Raw genomic sequence first — 17,016 nt, 5'->3', positions numbered from 1 at the left:
TGCTTTTGCACAGTTTAATAGAGGCATCTCCTCACAGACATCATTTACCTCACAGGTTAAAAACAAGGATTTTTAAATACACTTCTCTGGCTGATCCCACAAACACACCAAGGGAGCAGCAGGACCCTCCAAGCAGAGACACAATTATCACCAGGCCATCCCTGATAACAGTCTTCACATTTGCATAGATAAACATTTAAATAAATGAATCCAAAAGTATTACAAACAAGCTAAGTTACAAACAAAACTGAAGCCTTCCAAATACCTGATTTGCAAAGCAATCCTTTTTTGGGGGGAAAAAAAATGGAATCACAGGCTTATTTCAGCAGTTTTACGCTATCCCACACTTCAGAGCTTGGGACTGTTCCATGTGTGACTGACCCTGAGAGCTCAGTTCTGTTCAGTCCTCCCGAAGGTAAGGGTCATCATCTGAGTTCCCTAAAACACCCTGTGGCAATGAGGAGTCCTCTCCTCGCGCTTTGATGAGCTCATCTGTCTGAGCTTCAGCTAATTTGGTCTCTGCTTTCTGGGACAGCAGCCTCACCTCCTGCACCTGGGACTTCAGCACCTGGATGTGGCTGCGGGCTGTCACCGAGGCCTGGTCTGCACCTGCAGGGAAGGATTGGCACCCTGGGTCACAGGAGCACAACCTGGGCAAGCCTTCAGCTGAGGAGATGGATGGGATCATCATGTGCTTTGCTGTGTGGTGAGGGCTCTTGGGCTGCATTAATGCTCAGTATTGTTCATTTACCTCAAGCCTTTTGTCTGCTTTGAGGTGTCACTGCTCCCTTGAGTTCTCCCATCCCAGTGGGATACAGCTGGGGTTGGACAGGAGGGATCACCTTGTGCCAGTGGGTTTGAGAGCTCAGCCCAGTCCCTGTGTGCCAGAACCTTTCAGTCCTCATCCCATCCTGGCACCTACAGCAGTGGGAATACCTGTGGCACTGCTGAATTCCCACCATCCTCCTCCCATGCTCCCACAGATTTCTGGGTCTTCTCCAGGCACTTACAGAATGAGGGTGTCTCTGTATATTCACTGCTTTTCCTCCCTTCTCCACTCCAGTAAATCTGCCCATTTACCACAAACCAGTCCATAACTCAGTCTCAGAGCTTTCAGGGAGGAAAAATCCAAATCTCTCCAGGGAGAAAAACCCAAAATTAATATCTTTTCCTTTTTTAATATAACTAAATCCAGCTGTAAAGTCCTCCTGTATTATTAGGCAGCCTTGGTTCTGTGGCTCCCAGGACTGTGTTTGAGCCTTGCATTTAAAAATAACTGAACTCTTCCCTCAGACATTTTTGGCCATGGTTAGTCCTGACCTAAACCACATGTGAAATTTCCAGGCCTAGCTCTCAGAACACACCTACAGATTTGCAGACAAAACCAGAATGTACGTGCTCAGCACCTCTAAAAAGCAAGAACCAGCTGTCAGCTGTGGTGTTAACTGAGTGTACTCTGTGTGTCTGAACTGGGCTGAGAGAGGGAGAAGGGGCAGAGGGACAAGGGGCAGAGGCTCAGACCTGACTGATACGCAGCCTCTGCCGCCATCTCCGACAGCCGCAGCGCCGTCATCCAGCTGGACTCCAGCCTGAGGTACTCCTGCTGCTTGGTGGTCATCTAGGAGCAGGACAAAGAATCAACAGGGTGTGACACACCTGAGAGCTCTCCTGAGCTGTGAGAGCAGGGCTGCAGAGGCAGATGGTGAGGGAGGTTGGTTTGCTCACATCCACTCTGGCTCCTATGACCACCTGCCAGACCGCATCCACCTCGTCCGAGTTCATTTTCCCAAGGAGATTTGAGTATTGCTTGTAGAGAGACACCAGGGTATAAATTGCCTGTCAAGGAATCATTTTGCACAGTTACCATGACAGCCTGCACAGCTCTGGTGTTGTCTCAGTGTTAATTAGCAAAATTACTCTCCATACACTTGATGTACTGACAAGGATGTAAACTGGAATGCAAATACTTTACTCAAATCAGCACTTTATTTGCAAAATTAAAACTGTGTCTTCTTGTTGCAGACTTTAGTATGGCTCATGCCATTCTTCTGATGGAACTCAGTTCATGGCCTTAGAAAGACTGAAAAGGGCAATAAAATGCCCAAGAACAGAGAGCTCAGTACACAGGTAATATAAATAATTGTTATGAGTTTCTTCAGCCCCAGTTCTGAGTTCCAGGGTAATTTTTAAGTAAAAAAAGGGACTTCTTAAAAGAGCATGGAATGACAGGACAAGGGAAATGGATTCCTGCTGAGAGAGGGCAGGGTTGGATGGGATGTTAGGGAAAAATTCTTGGCTGTAAGGGTGGGGAGGCCCTGGCACAGGGTGCCCAGAGAAGCTGTGGCTGCCCCATCCCTGGAATGTCCGAGGCCAGGCTGGACAGGGCTTGGAGCACCCTGGGACAGTGAAAGGTGTCCCTGCCCACGGGACTGCATGAGCTTTAAGGTCCTTCCAACCCCAAACCATTCTGGGGCTGTCTAATTTTAACCCAAGAGCAACAGTTTAACAAAGCTAAAAGTAACTTCCACATTTGGTGTAGAACAGTGACCCCATACCTCCCGAGGGACCTGACATCTTCAACCCCCCCACTTCTTGGGTTAAATTAATTTTGCAAAAGCCCATTTTGAGTGTGGTTTAAGGGGTGCAGCCAGTGGCAGAGCAGCAGGAGTGGGGGTGCCAGGTGTGAGCTCACCTTGGTGTACTCGGTGAGCGCCTCGATCAGCGCGTACGTGGTCTGGGAGAGCAGCGTGGCCGTGCTGTCTGTCACCAGGGACACGGCTCTTCTGATCAGGGCATCGTTGCTGAGGGACCCCGAGCTCTGCTGCTGCAACACAAGACACCCGTGTCACCCTGTGTGACCTCGTGTCACCCTGTGTCACCTCGCCATCACCCTCCCCACGGACACCACTCAAACAAAACGGCGAGGAAAAGCTGCGAGAGCCAAGCTCTCCTTGAGGATGCAGCCCTGGGGGAGAACCAGGACAGGCAGGTGGGTTTGGGGGTCAAACTGGTGCAAGGAGGGGGTGCTGGGGGTACCTCCACGACGGGGACAGCGCACAGGGCCACCCCCAGCCCCACGGCCCGGTGCCACTGCCCACTCCTGCCCGCGAGGCCTCGCTGCCCGACGCTGGCCAGGACGGGGAGGCTGCGCCTGGAAAAGCAAGAGGCAAATTTTAACATCCCGGTGTGGGGTGGGAAATACAGGTAAAGATCAGCAGCAGGAACATCCCAGTGTGGGGTGGGAAACAGGGATCAGCGAGGAGAACACCCAGATGCTGTTCGAGGGGAGCTTGTCTGTGCCAGGTTTCTGTGATGCAGCTGTGTGACATCGGATGAGTAAGTTTGTTTCAAATTTCGTATTGTTGTTTAATCATAAGTGCAAGAACAGGCAAGCACAGTAACTAGTGCAATATTAATACTTCTAGAGAGAAAATTTATGTTAGCTGGTATGGGCACACTGCTGTTAGTCAACAATACTGGAAAACCGGTTAAAAAACATGCTTAAAAGTGGCGTGCGGTACATGCAGGTGAGAAATGTGACAGGTTTGTTACAATCCAGCGACACTTGGGTCTCTGTGACCAGCTTTATTACAACCCAAGCTGTGCAAATACCCTGGGGTCAGGCTCTATCACGGAAATACTCGAGCGCAAAAACAGAAGCACAAAGCAATGAGAGGTTTTTTTGTTGTTCTACAGCAATTTAATGAAAACAACCGGTGCATTTTCCTTCCTTTATGCCGCGTACTCTTTATCCTAGCGCCGGCGGGTGGGGAGCGCGGTGCGGGCGGTCCCCCCGAGCCTCTCCCCCCGCCCGCCGCGGTACCTGAGCACGGAGCAGCAGCTCCGCAGCCACCGCCCGCCCGCCGCCATCTTGGCCCGCCCGCCGGCGCGCGGGAAGTGACGTCACCCGCGCACCTGCAGGGGCGGGGTTGGGGCGGGGCCGAGCGCGGCGCGTGCGCAGAGCGCGGGCGCGTGCCGAGGGCGCGCGGGGCCGTGAGGGCAGCGGCGGGAGCGTGAGGGGAGCGAGCGGGAAATGTCCCCGGGTGTCCCCAGAGGTGTCCCCGCGGCCCCTGCAGGGCCCTGTGGAGCACCCCCGACACCTCCTCTGTGTTTCGCCGGTATGCCCAACATCAGAAATAGGGTCAGAAATAGACAACAATTTGCCCACCTGCTGGGAATGAGGAGGAGATTATGAAACAAGGTCTTGTCTAATTGTTACCAAATGTGGAATGTGTAAAAATTCTCTTTAGAACGGGCTGTTCTTTGGTTTTGTAGCTTTCAAGCCGGATAAGAATATTTAATCTGTGAGACAGAGCAGCCAACAAGCTTTGAGTGATGTCCAGGTGTTAGAAAACGAAATTACTTGGTGGTGGAATGGCCTTGGTAAGGTTTAGGGCTTGGTGTGTTTTAGTGACATTAGATTTGGGAAAGGTGAACAAAGCTTGGGAAGAAGGCTTTGGACAAAAGGAATGTGGAACTTATGGGCCATGAGGACATTGAGCAGAACGCTCCAGATAAAGAAGAAATTGAAAAACCCAACTTTGTATTGAAATCAGTTCCATTGGGTGAAAGGGAATTCCAGCAGGGAAAGATTGTGACCGCCAACTCAGAGACACCAGTGCTCCTCACGGCCCTGGTTTAATTCATCTTTATTGTTCTAAAGTACATTATGTTGCTTTGATTTTGGGTAGTTCCATGCTAGTGATAATCTCCACCTTCTCTGCCAAAGGTTTCGTGTGCAATTCCACACAAAATGGCCTTAATCAATTAAATCTATTATTTTTAGTTATAGCAGGAATTCCTGTTCTCTCTCCTGTTTTCAGAGACTCAGTCAGTGCAGGTTACTTTACTGAGGCAGTGCTGTAGCACACATATTCAATCTAACTCTGCTTTAAACATTTGTTCTAAAGCCTGGCCCACCTGAGAGCGCCAGTTACCAACTCTGTACCTCAGAAAACTGTAGGGAGAGGGGAACGTTGTGCTGATCTGAAATGTCTTTTTCCAGAACTTCTAAAACAAATTACAAGTAATTTCTGTGTGTCTGCCTTCACACCCTTAATGAGGCAGAGCAGGACAAGGCAGGACTTGTTTGTTGAGATGTTGGAGTGGTGTTGCATCCCTGCCATCCCCTGTGCTGTGCTCGGCAGGGTGGGAATCTCAGGAGAAAACTGCTGGGAGGCTTTTAAATAGTTCAGAGTCCAAGAGACACAAAGAATCTGCGAGAGCCACGAGGATCTGTAAAGTGCATGCACGGGGATACCTTTTCTCTTTTAACCTTTATTGTTTTTACACAGGAAAATGAGAGTGCGGTGAGGCAGCGAGAGCACAGAGCTCCTGCAGGTTCGGCGCAGGGGGAAGGCGCCTCCATCCCGCGTGCGGAGCTGTGCCGTGGGTGCCTCTGGAAAGGCCGTGGGAGCAGGAGCAGGGGCAGAGCCCTCACTTGAGCACCAGGAAATAGGTGGTCCAGCCGGCCAGCAGCAGCGCCCCCAGCAGCACCGTGTAGCTGAAGAGCACGAAGGCCAGCAGCTCCCGCAGCACCTTGAGGAAGTGGATGGCGAAGGAGTCCGGCATGGCTCTCCCAGATCCCTGGGGCTGGCTGCTCCCTGCTCCTGCCGCGCCTGGAGCACACACACAAGGTGAGTTTCACAGCAGGGACACCACCCTGCCACGGGGAGAAATCCTGTGAGCACCTGGAAGGTTGTTAGTGACTGGTGTGGGCCTCTTCAAAACCCTGCTGAGGTGTTAAAGAGTTTGGGATCTGATCAAAGTGTGCGGATCAGGACTGGTAAGGCAGCAGGTGGAAATGCAGAGCCCGGCAGTGGCCAGGGGGTGAGGCTGGGGGTGTTGCAGAGTCCAGCTGGCTCCTGGGCTCTCTCCCCTGGGGCTGTGCCTCCAGGAAGGGCAGGAGCAGAGCGGCCGCTGATGGTGCATTACCAACAGCCTGTTCTGATCAAAGTGGTCAATTCCTCCAAGGAAGCCACCATTAATATTTAATTCTATAATTGCATCTAATGGAGGTACTGGCACAAACTCAGCCTTTTGTTTAGGAATGACGAAAACTGAGGCTTAAATACAAGTTTGCACAGGCAAATATTTATATCTTGTGTTAAAAATAACGTTAATGGGAGACATGGGGTAAGATGCCTTAGAATTCATCTCCTAGCAGTATTGTATAGTCATATGTACGCATTGCTTTGGAAGTGATTGCTCATTTGTTACTTTAAATTAAATCTGAACTTTTCCCCTAAAGTCACTGGCTTCTTGGATTTGAAGCTGTGAAATCCCACCTAAAACATTCTATTATCTCTTCAATTTACGTGTTCTTTTAAATTTTGATTGCAACCGTGCCTGATCAACAGTATTGACGCTCTTAGTCAAGCACGAAAAGGGAGTTTAAAATCAGACTTAGGATAAAAAACCCACAAGATTATTTCTGTTCTGAACAGCCTAAAGCCAGATAAACTAAACTGAATTCCTGTCCTGCTGCCTGGAATGTTTTTTAAAGAGCTCTTCTGATAAGGAATTCACTTTTGGTGTTGTTTAATGAGTTCAGCCATTCCATTCCAAGCTCAGGCACCTGTATACAGTACAGGAGTTACAGCATTTTTAAACCAGCTGTGGTTTCCCTGTTGTTCAGAGCGTTACAGATTTCTGTCCATAGGCTGTGTGAGATTTCTGGTTATCTAGAAAGATGGTGATAAAGAAATAAACTGCTTACCCAGGCAGATGATGGGCTCTGCTTCAGCAAGTTGGTGTTTCTCCCTAGTTTGGTTCTGCAGCTGTCCCTTTGCAGGGTCTGTGCTGTAGGATGATCCTGGAGCAGCAGCACTCTGTGAGAGTGTGTGTGTGTGTGCAGCCACACCAGGACTGAGCTCTAGGTGTGGTCAGCACCGGTTATGATCCGACAGCGCCGTGGTGCTCGGAGCAGCCAAACACTCCCCTTCCCCTGGGGGCTTTGCCAACAGCATTTCCAGAGTTCCAGTGCCAGGGCTTGGAGTCACCAAAATCTGCATTTGTTGAGATGTGGGGTTTGCCTCTAACAAAACCTTGTGTCATCTTACACGTTTTATTCTGTTATCTCAAAGGCTGCAGTGCCTCTTGCTCTGTTCCCTGAGCACCCAGTGCTCTGTGAGCCACTCAGGGAGGAGGATCCTCACACACAGCTGGGGCTCATCCCCAGGGTGGGGCTGTGCAGGCTGAGCCAGGAGCTTTTACCAGCAGTTAGTGAGGGCTGAGGGCAGCCTAATCCCTGCATGGTCCCCAGGTCACTGCTTAGTGTCACCCTTACCCTCCCTCCCAAGGAGTCATCCCAACCTTATAGAGCTGAAATGATGCAGCTCCTTTGCAGTGAGGGGAGGAGGGAGCCAGGCTCTGTGTTTATTCTTAGCAAAACTGCTTCTGATAATGTATGAAAAGTGAAAGTGGAGGGGTTGGGGTAGAGGTTGGGTAATATTTTCTTTTTTTTTTTTTAGTAATGTAGACAGCAGAGAAGGAAGATTATGTACTGCAAATCAAATCTCTTACCTACAAAGATATTATGATGTAGAAAATGGTCCCTTAATTTAATTAGGTTCTCTTGTTATCAAATTATTACCCACATGGTCAGCAGGGCCTTGGACAGAAGCAGAACATCATCAGCTGCTCAGGAAGCCTGTTAAACAGTAATTGCTCCTCCAGGGAATTGATCAGCGTCAGGATGGCTTTTATTTTCTTGTTGAATAGTTCCAGGAAGAGGCTTTGGCTTGGTGGAGGGGTTACACAGTTCTGGTGTAGGCTGCAAAAAACCAGGCTGCAATGTTGGTGATGAATTCAGAGTTTACCAAGTGTCTGGTGTGAACTCTTAACCAAAAAAAGTTTTGCCTGTAGTGTTACTGATTGCTGGCTAGGGAAAGGTGAGCCACTCTGTGTTTCCTTTATTCACCTGTGGTGTAGCTCAGAAACCAGCCTGCTCAGTATTTCCTTAGGATTAGATCAACTGTTAAAATTTAATTAAAAAAAAAAAAAATCTGGAAATTGTGATACTAGAGAAACCCTTCAAGGCCAACTCAAGGACACTCTGTTGCTCTGAGTCAACTTCTTGTTTTTCTCTGCAAGGTAACATCTAATTTTTGATCCAAACTTAATTCAGTTTTCCTTTTAAATACTCTGAAATTAGCTACTTTAAATGGAACTTGCAGAGCAAACAATCCATGTTTGCTCTTCTTCCATCACTGAAGTTGCACCATGTTTTTTGTTCAGTCTGTCTACAAGCTGCCTTCCCACCTGAAAGTGTCCTCTGACTGAAATTGTATTTTTCTTCAAAAGTTCAGAAATTCCACTTCTGATGTAGTATTACAGGTGGCAGAACAGAATTAAATTTTATGTGAGCCTTCATTAAAAAACACCTGGGTGTCAGAAAAATAGTTTCAACTTCAGTAATTCAGTTATCCTGGGACAGGGAGACGAGGATACAGCTACCACAGTGCAGGGTTTTATTTTATTTTTGTATTCTAGAGAGTGCAAACATTTCCAAAAAAAGATTAAATACATCTTTATTTTATTTCATTTAATAAGTCAGCTGGAGTTAAACAGATAGAGGGGCTCCACGGAGGGTCTGACTTGGCAGACTTCAGTCTTAGAAAATAAAACAGACCAAAACCCCCAGTCACAACTGTGACAACTTGGAAAAACTGAGGGATTTATTGGGACATATTATACATGAAAACCAAGGCAGAAATGTTTGCTAAGAGAGTGATTTAAGGTGAGGAGTGGGCTTTGTTTTAGTTGTGTTTAAGAGTGAACTGGAGTGTGGAACAGTCCCCAGCGGCTGTGAGGACACTGACAGTGCCCAGCCCAGCACAGGCAGCACCACCGACCCTGCTCTGCCTTCCCCTCAGCATTCAGGAGCTGCCTCTTGCACAAAGGGCCCAGCCACCAAGCCCGTGGAAAATTCCATTTTAGAAGTTTGAGCTCTACAACAGCTTGTGACAGCAAGTACCAGAGTTTATAACCTGAACAGGGTGAAAAAAGTGTCGGTTCAAAACCCACTGTTTACTGCGTCCCTGCTCTTGCTATTTTTGGCCCCCACACAGGGAGTGTTTGTGTGTCTTCAGCCATAAACTCAGCACACACTGATGTCATTCATAGTCTGGAGGAGCCTTCCAGAGGCAGGTGGGTGTACCCAGGACAAAGGAGTCACCTCACAGCGATCCCTTCAGGGGACAAGTGAGGGGAAAAGGCTCGAGGATCACAGGTACAGCTGTGTACACATCTCTGACTGACACATCCAGTGCACCCATGGAATGGATCAGGCACCAGAGAGAGACAAACAGTCTGGGAATACTGGGATGAAGTCAGGAATAGAGAACATCCTGCCTCCTCAGCACCTTAGAGGGGTAAAAAGCAGAAATCACATCTCCCACCAAAGCTAAAGTGAAAGAAAAAAAGCAGCAATTTGCCACAGAGAAGGACCAGGGCCCATTCCTGCTGCCCCAGCCCTTCCCTTGGCTGCCAGGTCAGACCATGAGCAGGGATCTCCCTCTTCCCCACTGTTTATTGTTAGTGCCTTCCAACCCAGCTTGTCTGCTTGGAAGTTCCACAGACAGCTGGAACACTGTGCAGAAGGGACGAGGGTCATGAGCTGGTCCCAGGAGAGCTTCACTGCTGTGTTTCTCTGACGGAGCAGCTGTGCCAGCTGAGTGCCTGTGTCACACAGGGCCTCTCACATTTACTGTCTCTCACCACACACACCCTAGAAAGGGGCAGGCTCCAGTTTCTCCATCAAGGATTTGATCCAGGTAGTGCCATTGATCAGTTTTGTGGTGGCAATGATGTACTCGGTGCCTCCATCCTCCATCTGCGACAGGAACCTCAGCGCGGCGATCTCTGCGTACGTGACCCCGCCCAGGAAGAACACCAGGGTCACTCTGTTCTCACCGTGCTGACCTGTGGGGTCACAGAAAAGGTCCAGGTTGGCTTGGTTTGAATTTACAGCTCCCCTGCATCAACTGTCAGTCAAACTCAAGTGAACTGAATTTGAGGCTGGGACACAGAAATCCACAGTCTGCTCCCAGGATGTGTTTCTGTTTGAGTGTGATGCTGATCCTCTTTCACATAACATTACTTATTCAAATCACAGTGTAAGTTTAGGGTTTATTTTAGTACTCTGATGAGAAGCTAAACCATTTGTCAAAGGAGGGTTAGGTCAATCTAACACTGCTGTGGGACAGGGGGATGAGACAGACCTGGACTCTGCCTGCCCTGATTTCAGTTTGCCTCACTCCCTGCTCAGACAGACAGACATATTTTCCTGTAAACCACAGGAAAACAAACCCAAACTTACGCTTTTTCTGCAGGCCAGTGGGGAGCTGCTGCCTCTCCTCGAAGTGGGGCCCTGGCAGCATCTTGAGAACCTCCTCGATGCTGCGCCAGCCCGGCCGCGCCAGCAGCTGCGCCAGGCGCACGCTCAGCGGGGCGTAGCCGCTGTACACGTACGAGATGTCATTGGGGTTCTGGGGGACACAGACACAGAGGGGACAGCACGTCAGTGCTGCCTCAAAGGAATCAGAAACATTAAATAAAAAAGGAGGTTTTCCTGCTGTAGATAATTTTATACTTAGAGGTAATGTGTGCTGCTGAGGCGCCCATTACCTGCTCATTAACATCATCCATCCACAGGCGCAGCGTTTTCCTGATTGTTGGGTAGTTATTCCTGCCACTTGTCTGGGGTTTCAGGAGTCCAGCCTTCTCCAGGTTGTTTAAGGTCAATATATGTTCATAGCCATAAGTCTGGAATATGAAGAAATAACCTTTAATACCATGCAATAACCCATGACCAGTGTTTAAAGCAGGGAAAAAAAAAAAAGTGAAGAAGTTTGTTTAAAAAAGATGTTTGTTTAAAAGAAGCTTTTTGGTTAAGATCTCTGTAGAGTATATCCAATTTAGAGTGTTGAAATAATATTAGTAAAAAGTGATATAAACCTGTGTATCTACATGCTGGAACACACAAAAGCACCTCCCAGGTATCTGCCCAAACAGAAACCCAGTGCTCCTTCTGTGCACATTATTCAGGTGTAAGATGTGTCTGTCTAGAATTGAAGTGCAGAGCTGAAGATTTGATGTGGATTTTCTCAGGAATTTATTCCTCCAAATGTTAGAGCCTAACCTGGAGAATCTCTCTTTTGTAATGGTCCAGAACCTTCTGCTTCAGCCCACTATTGCACACGGATTGCAAGCAAACGAGCCGCAAGATCTTGATTAATGGATGTTTCTGAGCTATGCAGTCTTCAATATAATTGTTAACCTGTTAAATAAAATACATAAGTGATTATTTAAAGAATTGTTAAAGTGCCCATCAGACCTGGAAATAAAGATCTAGTTTGCCTGGTTCTCCAAAACAGCAAAAAAGAGGAGTAGCTGCTCTCCAGGCAGCCCAGGACCATCTGTAAAACAGTGACCCAGCTCTAGTTACACCTGGGCTCTCCCTAGAGCAGTCCCTCACTCAGTAGCCAGACTTTGCACCTAAAAATTCCTATTAACCATCTTCTATGTTCCACTGATCCCTCAGAGCATGGGGTGCCCCTGGACAGGTCAAGCACCCCAGCTGTGCACAGGCAGTGAGAGGTAACTCAGATCCATTTCACTGGACATCATCTAGATCAGATGTTTCCTCTCTCAGAAAAAAAACAGAATGAAACAAAAAACCAGAAAAAAACAAATGGAAAAAAAAAAGTTTTTTGAAAATGTAGGAGTAGTTAATTGCCATTATCTGCTTACCTTGTCTGTGTCTATTCCAGACATGAACTCTTGCTCCACTGTTAAATTATCAAAGAAATCTTCAGATGCTTTGGGAAAAGAATGAAAATCAATACAAGAGCAACGGACAGCTTATGTTTTACAATTAACGTTTCAGCAGAGATGCACTGGATGGAGCAAAGCCAGTTTTTGCCAGGCTGAGTGATGTCCACCAGGTTACCTGGCATCCTGTGGATTTAAATGATTCTACTCACTGGTGATGTCTTTGATGAGCTCTGCGATGGAGGTGTGGTTGGCCAGCGAGCTCCTCGCCGCCTGCATGTGGGGCAGCTGGGACACAAACTGCTTAATCTCTCCAACAGTCTTGGCATGGTGCCTTTCCTGAGGAAATCCATCACTTGGGTTAGGCCTTGTTCATGCTAGCAACACCAAACAGATCATTTTATCATGAGGAATTATTACTGCACTCCCTGCAGGGAGTTAGAGATACTAACACAATTTGCTGGCTGACAGGGAGCTCTAGGCCAATGCTGTCAGAGCTGGAGAACATCTCCCCTTGGAGCAGGAGTGAAAGGTGCTGAGGAATTGGGCTGGCTGGGTCTGCCATTCACTCTACTTGGTGGCAACACATGCCAGGGTTTGGAGCAGGATGTGCTGAAGCACCATGCAGAGTTCAGCTCCAGAGGCCTGCACTGCATTTGGGTACTTGCCTCTTGCTGCAACTTGGAATAAAAATAGAGATAATTTGACTCATATGTGAAGGATTTAAATGGGCAAGTGCAGGCAGGAGAGTCATGATGGAGCCTGTGACTAAGGAAGTCCTCTGCTGCCAATATGCTGCTGTTTCATTATCACCTATTACTGCTGACAATTTCTTAGAATTCTCTTTTTTTAACAAGCAGTATGAACAATCCATCTTTAGCACCTCCAGCACTAATAGTGCAGAAGCAGAGCTGCACTGGGGGATGAGGCTGAGCACTCAGTATTTCAGTTAAAGTACCACTACCTCCTTTTACATGTGGCAGAGGTTAAGAAAAAAAAGCCCCACCAAGGAAATACAATCAAAGAGTGAACAAGTTCTCTTGAGAATCCCCTTGAGGTCAGAAAAATAAGATATAGGATCTCAGTTATGAATCATCAACAGGATGTTTTCAACAAAACCACAAACATGCCCCACACAGCTCTCCAGATTTGTCTGTGACAAGCATGAATTTACAGTTCAAAGCTCCTGCGTGACAACTGTCTTTTACACATTTCTGTTGGTTCTGATGCCAGCCATAATACTCTGAAAGTACATTCTGAGGTTTTATTGCTTAAAGCTTTTTTCTCTGCATCCTGAAGGGAAAAGCACCTTTCAATGAACAGGTACCAAGAGCAACCAAGTGGAATTGATCAGCACACTAAAAATCACCTTTGGCTTCTTGCAGACGGAGGCAGCACCTGACTCCTGCAGACTGAAGAGAACAATTCCTGTTAGGGGATCTGTGGGCTCACACAGCACAAGGCTGGATTAGGCAAGCTCTGAGCAGAGGGAAAGCCCCAGAACAGAGATGTGGGGAGAAATGAGGAACCACATTACTACAGGTTTACTAAAAGGTGTTCTGATCTACTCAGAACAGTCCAATGGAGCTGACCTCACCCAGGGCAGGGGAACAGACTGGAACAGCTTCCTGTTTTTTCTCTGGATGGGGATTATTGTGGGAGCAGCTTGAGCTGCCAGTCCCAGCCCTGCTGAACACAGACTGAATTATCTGATGCACTGCTGGACACAGGCCTCACCTCAAAGGCAGCTGAGATGATCTTGGCTTTCTTGCTCAGCACTGACCCCACAGCGTTGAAGTTCTTGTCTCGGATTTCAGCATAAAGCTCTTCTGCAGAGTTCAGCTGGAGCTTCTTGGGTTCTGTGGGAAGATCCTTGCCACCCTCACCCTGCTTCTTTGGGGCAAACTTCTCAGGAGGGAGTTTCACATAAGCTACCAAATGAAGAGAAATAACCCTTGAAAGGACTGGAACTACATCAGCAGAAGTTAAGATCAGCAGGCTGTGGAAATGTGTCCCCTGAGCTGGAAACAGCTCTGAGGAGCAAAGCAATATTAACACTCCAACTACTCAGTGCCTGTGTGTTAATGAAGGAGAGTCTCCCTGCACTCAGCCAGGGACCTACACAAACATCAGAACATCAGAACCCAATTGCCACTGCCCTGCTTTCAGAGAGGCTTGGAGGCAGCCCAGCAGCCAGTACAGCCCAGCAGGAGGGATTACAGTCCATAAATGCCTCCCTGGAGTTTTCTTATCCCCTGAAGAGCAGAACAGCATTCTGAAAATGGCATTTCACAAACTGTCCCTGTCCCCTCAGTGTGGCACGTGATCCAGGCAGGATGGATGCTGAAGGCACACACTAAAATTCCCACTCACACACTCCCTGTTCTGTCACTGTGCCTGCAGCCAACAGCCAAAAGATGCCCTTGCAGTAACCATGGACTGTACTTGGCTCCCCTTCCCAGGCAGAAAGAGCCAGAGTAGATTCTGATGAGCTCCAGCTTGGGACTGAACAAACCCCACACTGATTTCAGCTGAGCTGCTCCCACATCACATTCAGTGAAGCACACACCCACCCAGCACATGCAGCCTGCCCCAGGGCACGGCACAGCTGCCCCTTCCCCACAGGACTCACTGTTCTGGATGCCGTAGATCTCGTCGATCAGCCCCTCGTACGTCAGCTGCGTGGCCAGCGGCGTCAGCAGGTCCACGTTGCGGTCCAGCAGCAGGAGGGTGTCAAAGACTGGAAATATGGAATTCTGGCTCCCAGGGAACTCCCGCTTCATCCTGATCATCATGTTGGCCACGTGCTGCAAGAAGTCACACTGTGGTTAGCGTGGAGATGGATGTGACCTCTGGGCCCTGCAGGCACATGCTTGTAAAGGAAGGGCGTGGCAGGAGGTACAGGCTGCTGATGGACGGGGCAGGAGACACTGAGAAAACAAAAGTCCTTCTCTACTGCTCTCTGCAGCTCCACAAGATAGTGATGGTCAAAGCTCTGCATTCCCATCAAGCTGCTCCCTCATCACAAAAAATACCAATTAAACCATGGGTTAATCAGAGAGAAGCAAAAAGGGTATGTGCGTGTCATGGCTGGATTAAAAAAACCCAGAGGTGCATTTAACCAAAGACTCCTTAAGGCAGTTCCAAAGAACAAGGTGCATTTGTTCAGCCTCACCCGAGCACAGTCGCCCTTCCCAAAAATCTGCGGGATGGTTCCGTAGAGAGCCTGCAGGGTCATCAGCCCCTTTGCTGCATGGTACAGACTGGTCTGGTCACTCTCCAGGTAACATTCCTAAAGAACAAGAGGGATTCTGATGGGAGATGTCAATCCAATACAGATGCTTCCACAGCACAGCAGCATCCACGTGAACAGTTCAGAGGAGACACAGGCTGGGGACAAACTATGGCTGTTGGCATATATGGACCTTATTACTGTGCTGTCACTGTGACTGGTATTTTTGAACTCCAGACACAAATCCAGTTTGATGGAGTAAAAGAAGGTGGCTGGAAGGACCCTCTCCTGCTAATTAGGCCAATCAGAGCACCCAACACCTCATTACAGCTGCAAGCCCTGCCATATAGGGATACACACAGGACAGAGAGGGCCAAGAAACTCCCAAACTGTCCTGTCCTTGGATGCAACACTGGAGATGCAGGACATGCAGCTGGGATGTGACAGCTGTTAATGCTCAGTACAGTGGGAACCAGCACACAGCTCCCTGGCTGTGCAGGAACACAAACTGTGCCGGCTCCTTGTGACACCTGAGTGCTTTAAGCCTCAGGAATGCTCCAATTGTGACAGTAACACGGGCGGCTGAACCTGGAGGAACTGGGGTGACTGTTCCTTCAGCATTTAGTGTGAAAGCACACAGGGAAGTTGAGGCTTCAGGATCAAGCCAGGTTTGCTCTGCAAGGCCTTTCCTTGCTGTGCAGGTCACTCACAACCCTCTGAGAGCTGCTGCACCAGCACCAACGTCCAGCACCAAACCACGTTCTGCTTTCCCTCGAGAAGGAGGTGAGCGCGCACCTTGAAGGCGCTCTCAGACTCCATGGAGAGCAGGTCCCCGTCGAAGGGGATCAGGTCCAGGCTGTACTGCTCGCGGTGGATGAAGGAGCCCAGCACGCCCTGCTCCTTCAGCCACTGCTCGCACAGGAGGCTGCGGCGCGGCACGAACAGGATGTGGAAATCCCTCTGCGGAGAGCGGCCTCTGTCTTCCCTGCAGGAGCAGAGCACTGGGTCACTCGCTGCTCACGAGCAGCACCGAGCACGGGAGGGGGCACTGGAGTCACACAAAACAGGAACGCTGCACTGGGTCATTGCTGACTCCTGGATTTGGAGTGTCAGTGTCCAGCCTTGTGCAGCCACAGCTCTGACACCAGGGCAGGGGGACGTGGCTGTCCAAAAGGCCACAGCAATCCAAGCATGGCTCATTCCATCTAATTAGAAGAAATGAACGTCCTCGCAGGGAGGAACGCACCCTCTGCATCCCAGCCAAGGTGAAGCCCCCCTGCCCAGGGTGTGTCACGCCCCCATTTAATCCGCAGAGTGGCAGTGCTGCGGTCTGGTGTGTGCACATCGCTGTCGTTCCCTGCACAGGTGTAACAAAGCACGCGGTGATTGGGGCCACGCCTGTCCCCTCCTCACGGCCGCCCTGCCGTGCCCTGCCCGCAGTACCTGAGCACATTGTCCGTGATGATGTCCATCAGCTCCAGCTTGGGCCTGACGAAGAAGATGATGTTTTTGACGTCGGCCGGGGGCAGCCGGCCCGGCTTGAGCGTGAACATCTTCTCCACCTCATGCTCCTGCGCGGAGGCACGGCCGTCAGCCGAGTGCGGGAGCGCCCGGGCCCGGCCGCCTGCCCCCGGCCCTTACCTTGAGCAGCGAGTACTGCGCGATGAGCCCGAAGGGGCCGGTCAGGTACTCGTCCCACACGATGGCCTGCGGGAAGGGACGGCGGGATCAGAGCGGCCACGCCACACGCGGGACCCACGCGGGACCCCCGGCCCCGCCGTGCCCACCTTGGAGCCCGCGCACTTGTCCAGGAACTCGCGCAGCTCGCGCCGCCCCGCCTCGCGCAGCGCCGTCAGGTTCACCCGGCCCGAGCTCAGGTGCGCCGCCATTGCCCCACCAGCGCGCGTGACCGCGGGGCGGGGCCGCGCAGCCGCACTGAGCGCGGGGCGGGGCCAGGAACGGTCATGCGTGAGCGTGTGTGTCATGTGTGATCATGTGTGTCCTATGTC

At 49.8% G+C, this 17,016-nt stretch overlaps 3 protein-coding genes across 4 annotated transcripts; all 3 read right to left on the bottom strand.

The window, feature by feature from the left end:
• DIABLO (diablo IAP-binding mitochondrial protein) lies at positions 1-3,879 on the bottom strand. The gene is made up of 6 exons (XM_058816811.1): positions 3,824-3,879; positions 3,037-3,151; positions 2,693-2,824; positions 1,726-1,836; positions 1,522-1,618; positions 1-609 (listed from the first exon to the last, which is right to left on the bottom strand). Exons 1-6 carry the CDS (start codon positions 3,868-3,870, stop codon positions 401-403), a joined length of 711 nt encoding a protein of 236 aa, XP_058672794.1. The 5' UTR covers positions 3,871-3,879; the 3' UTR covers positions 1-400.
• Positions 3,880-5,405: 1,526 nt separating this feature from the next.
• Positions 5,406-6,916, bottom strand: LOC131565899 (uncharacterized). Of its 2 annotated transcripts, none has more exons than XM_058816984.1 (2): positions 6,719-6,818; positions 5,406-5,618 (listed from the first exon to the last, which is right to left on the bottom strand). In XM_058816984.1, the coding sequence occupies exon 2, from the start codon at positions 5,569-5,571 to the stop codon at positions 5,437-5,439; it is 135 nt and encodes a 44-aa protein (XP_058672967.1). In that variant the 5' UTR covers positions 5,572-5,618; positions 6,719-6,818; the 3' UTR covers positions 5,406-5,436. The 2 variants fall into 2 exon arrangements, with proteins under 2 accessions (XP_058672967.1, XP_058672966.1); XM_058816983.1 differs by having other exon boundaries at positions 5,437-5,662; positions 6,719-6,916.
• Positions 6,917-8,448: 1,532 nt separating this feature from the next.
• Positions 8,449-16,896, bottom strand: VPS33A (VPS33A core subunit of CORVET and HOPS complexes). Its single transcript, XM_058816523.1, has 13 exons — positions 16,795-16,896; positions 16,649-16,714; positions 16,451-16,578; positions 15,803-15,992; positions 14,951-15,067; positions 14,408-14,582; positions 13,513-13,706; positions 11,988-12,114; positions 11,755-11,822; positions 11,144-11,281; positions 10,630-10,767; positions 10,322-10,490; positions 8,449-9,924 (listed from the first exon to the last, which is right to left on the bottom strand). Exons 1-13 carry the CDS (start codon positions 16,894-16,896, stop codon positions 9,731-9,733), a joined length of 1,806 nt encoding a protein of 601 aa, XP_058672506.1. The 3' UTR covers positions 8,449-9,730.
• Positions 16,897-17,016: the final 120 nt, after the last annotated feature.

This window comes from Ammospiza caudacuta, chromosome 18 (assembly GCF_027887145.1).
Source record: "Ammospiza caudacuta isolate bAmmCau1 chromosome 18, bAmmCau1.pri, whole genome shotgun sequence".
Lineage (NCBI taxonomy): Eukaryota > Metazoa > Chordata > Aves > Passeriformes > Passerellidae > Ammospiza > Ammospiza caudacuta.
This window is presented reverse-complemented; position numbering and strand designations above follow the sequence as displayed.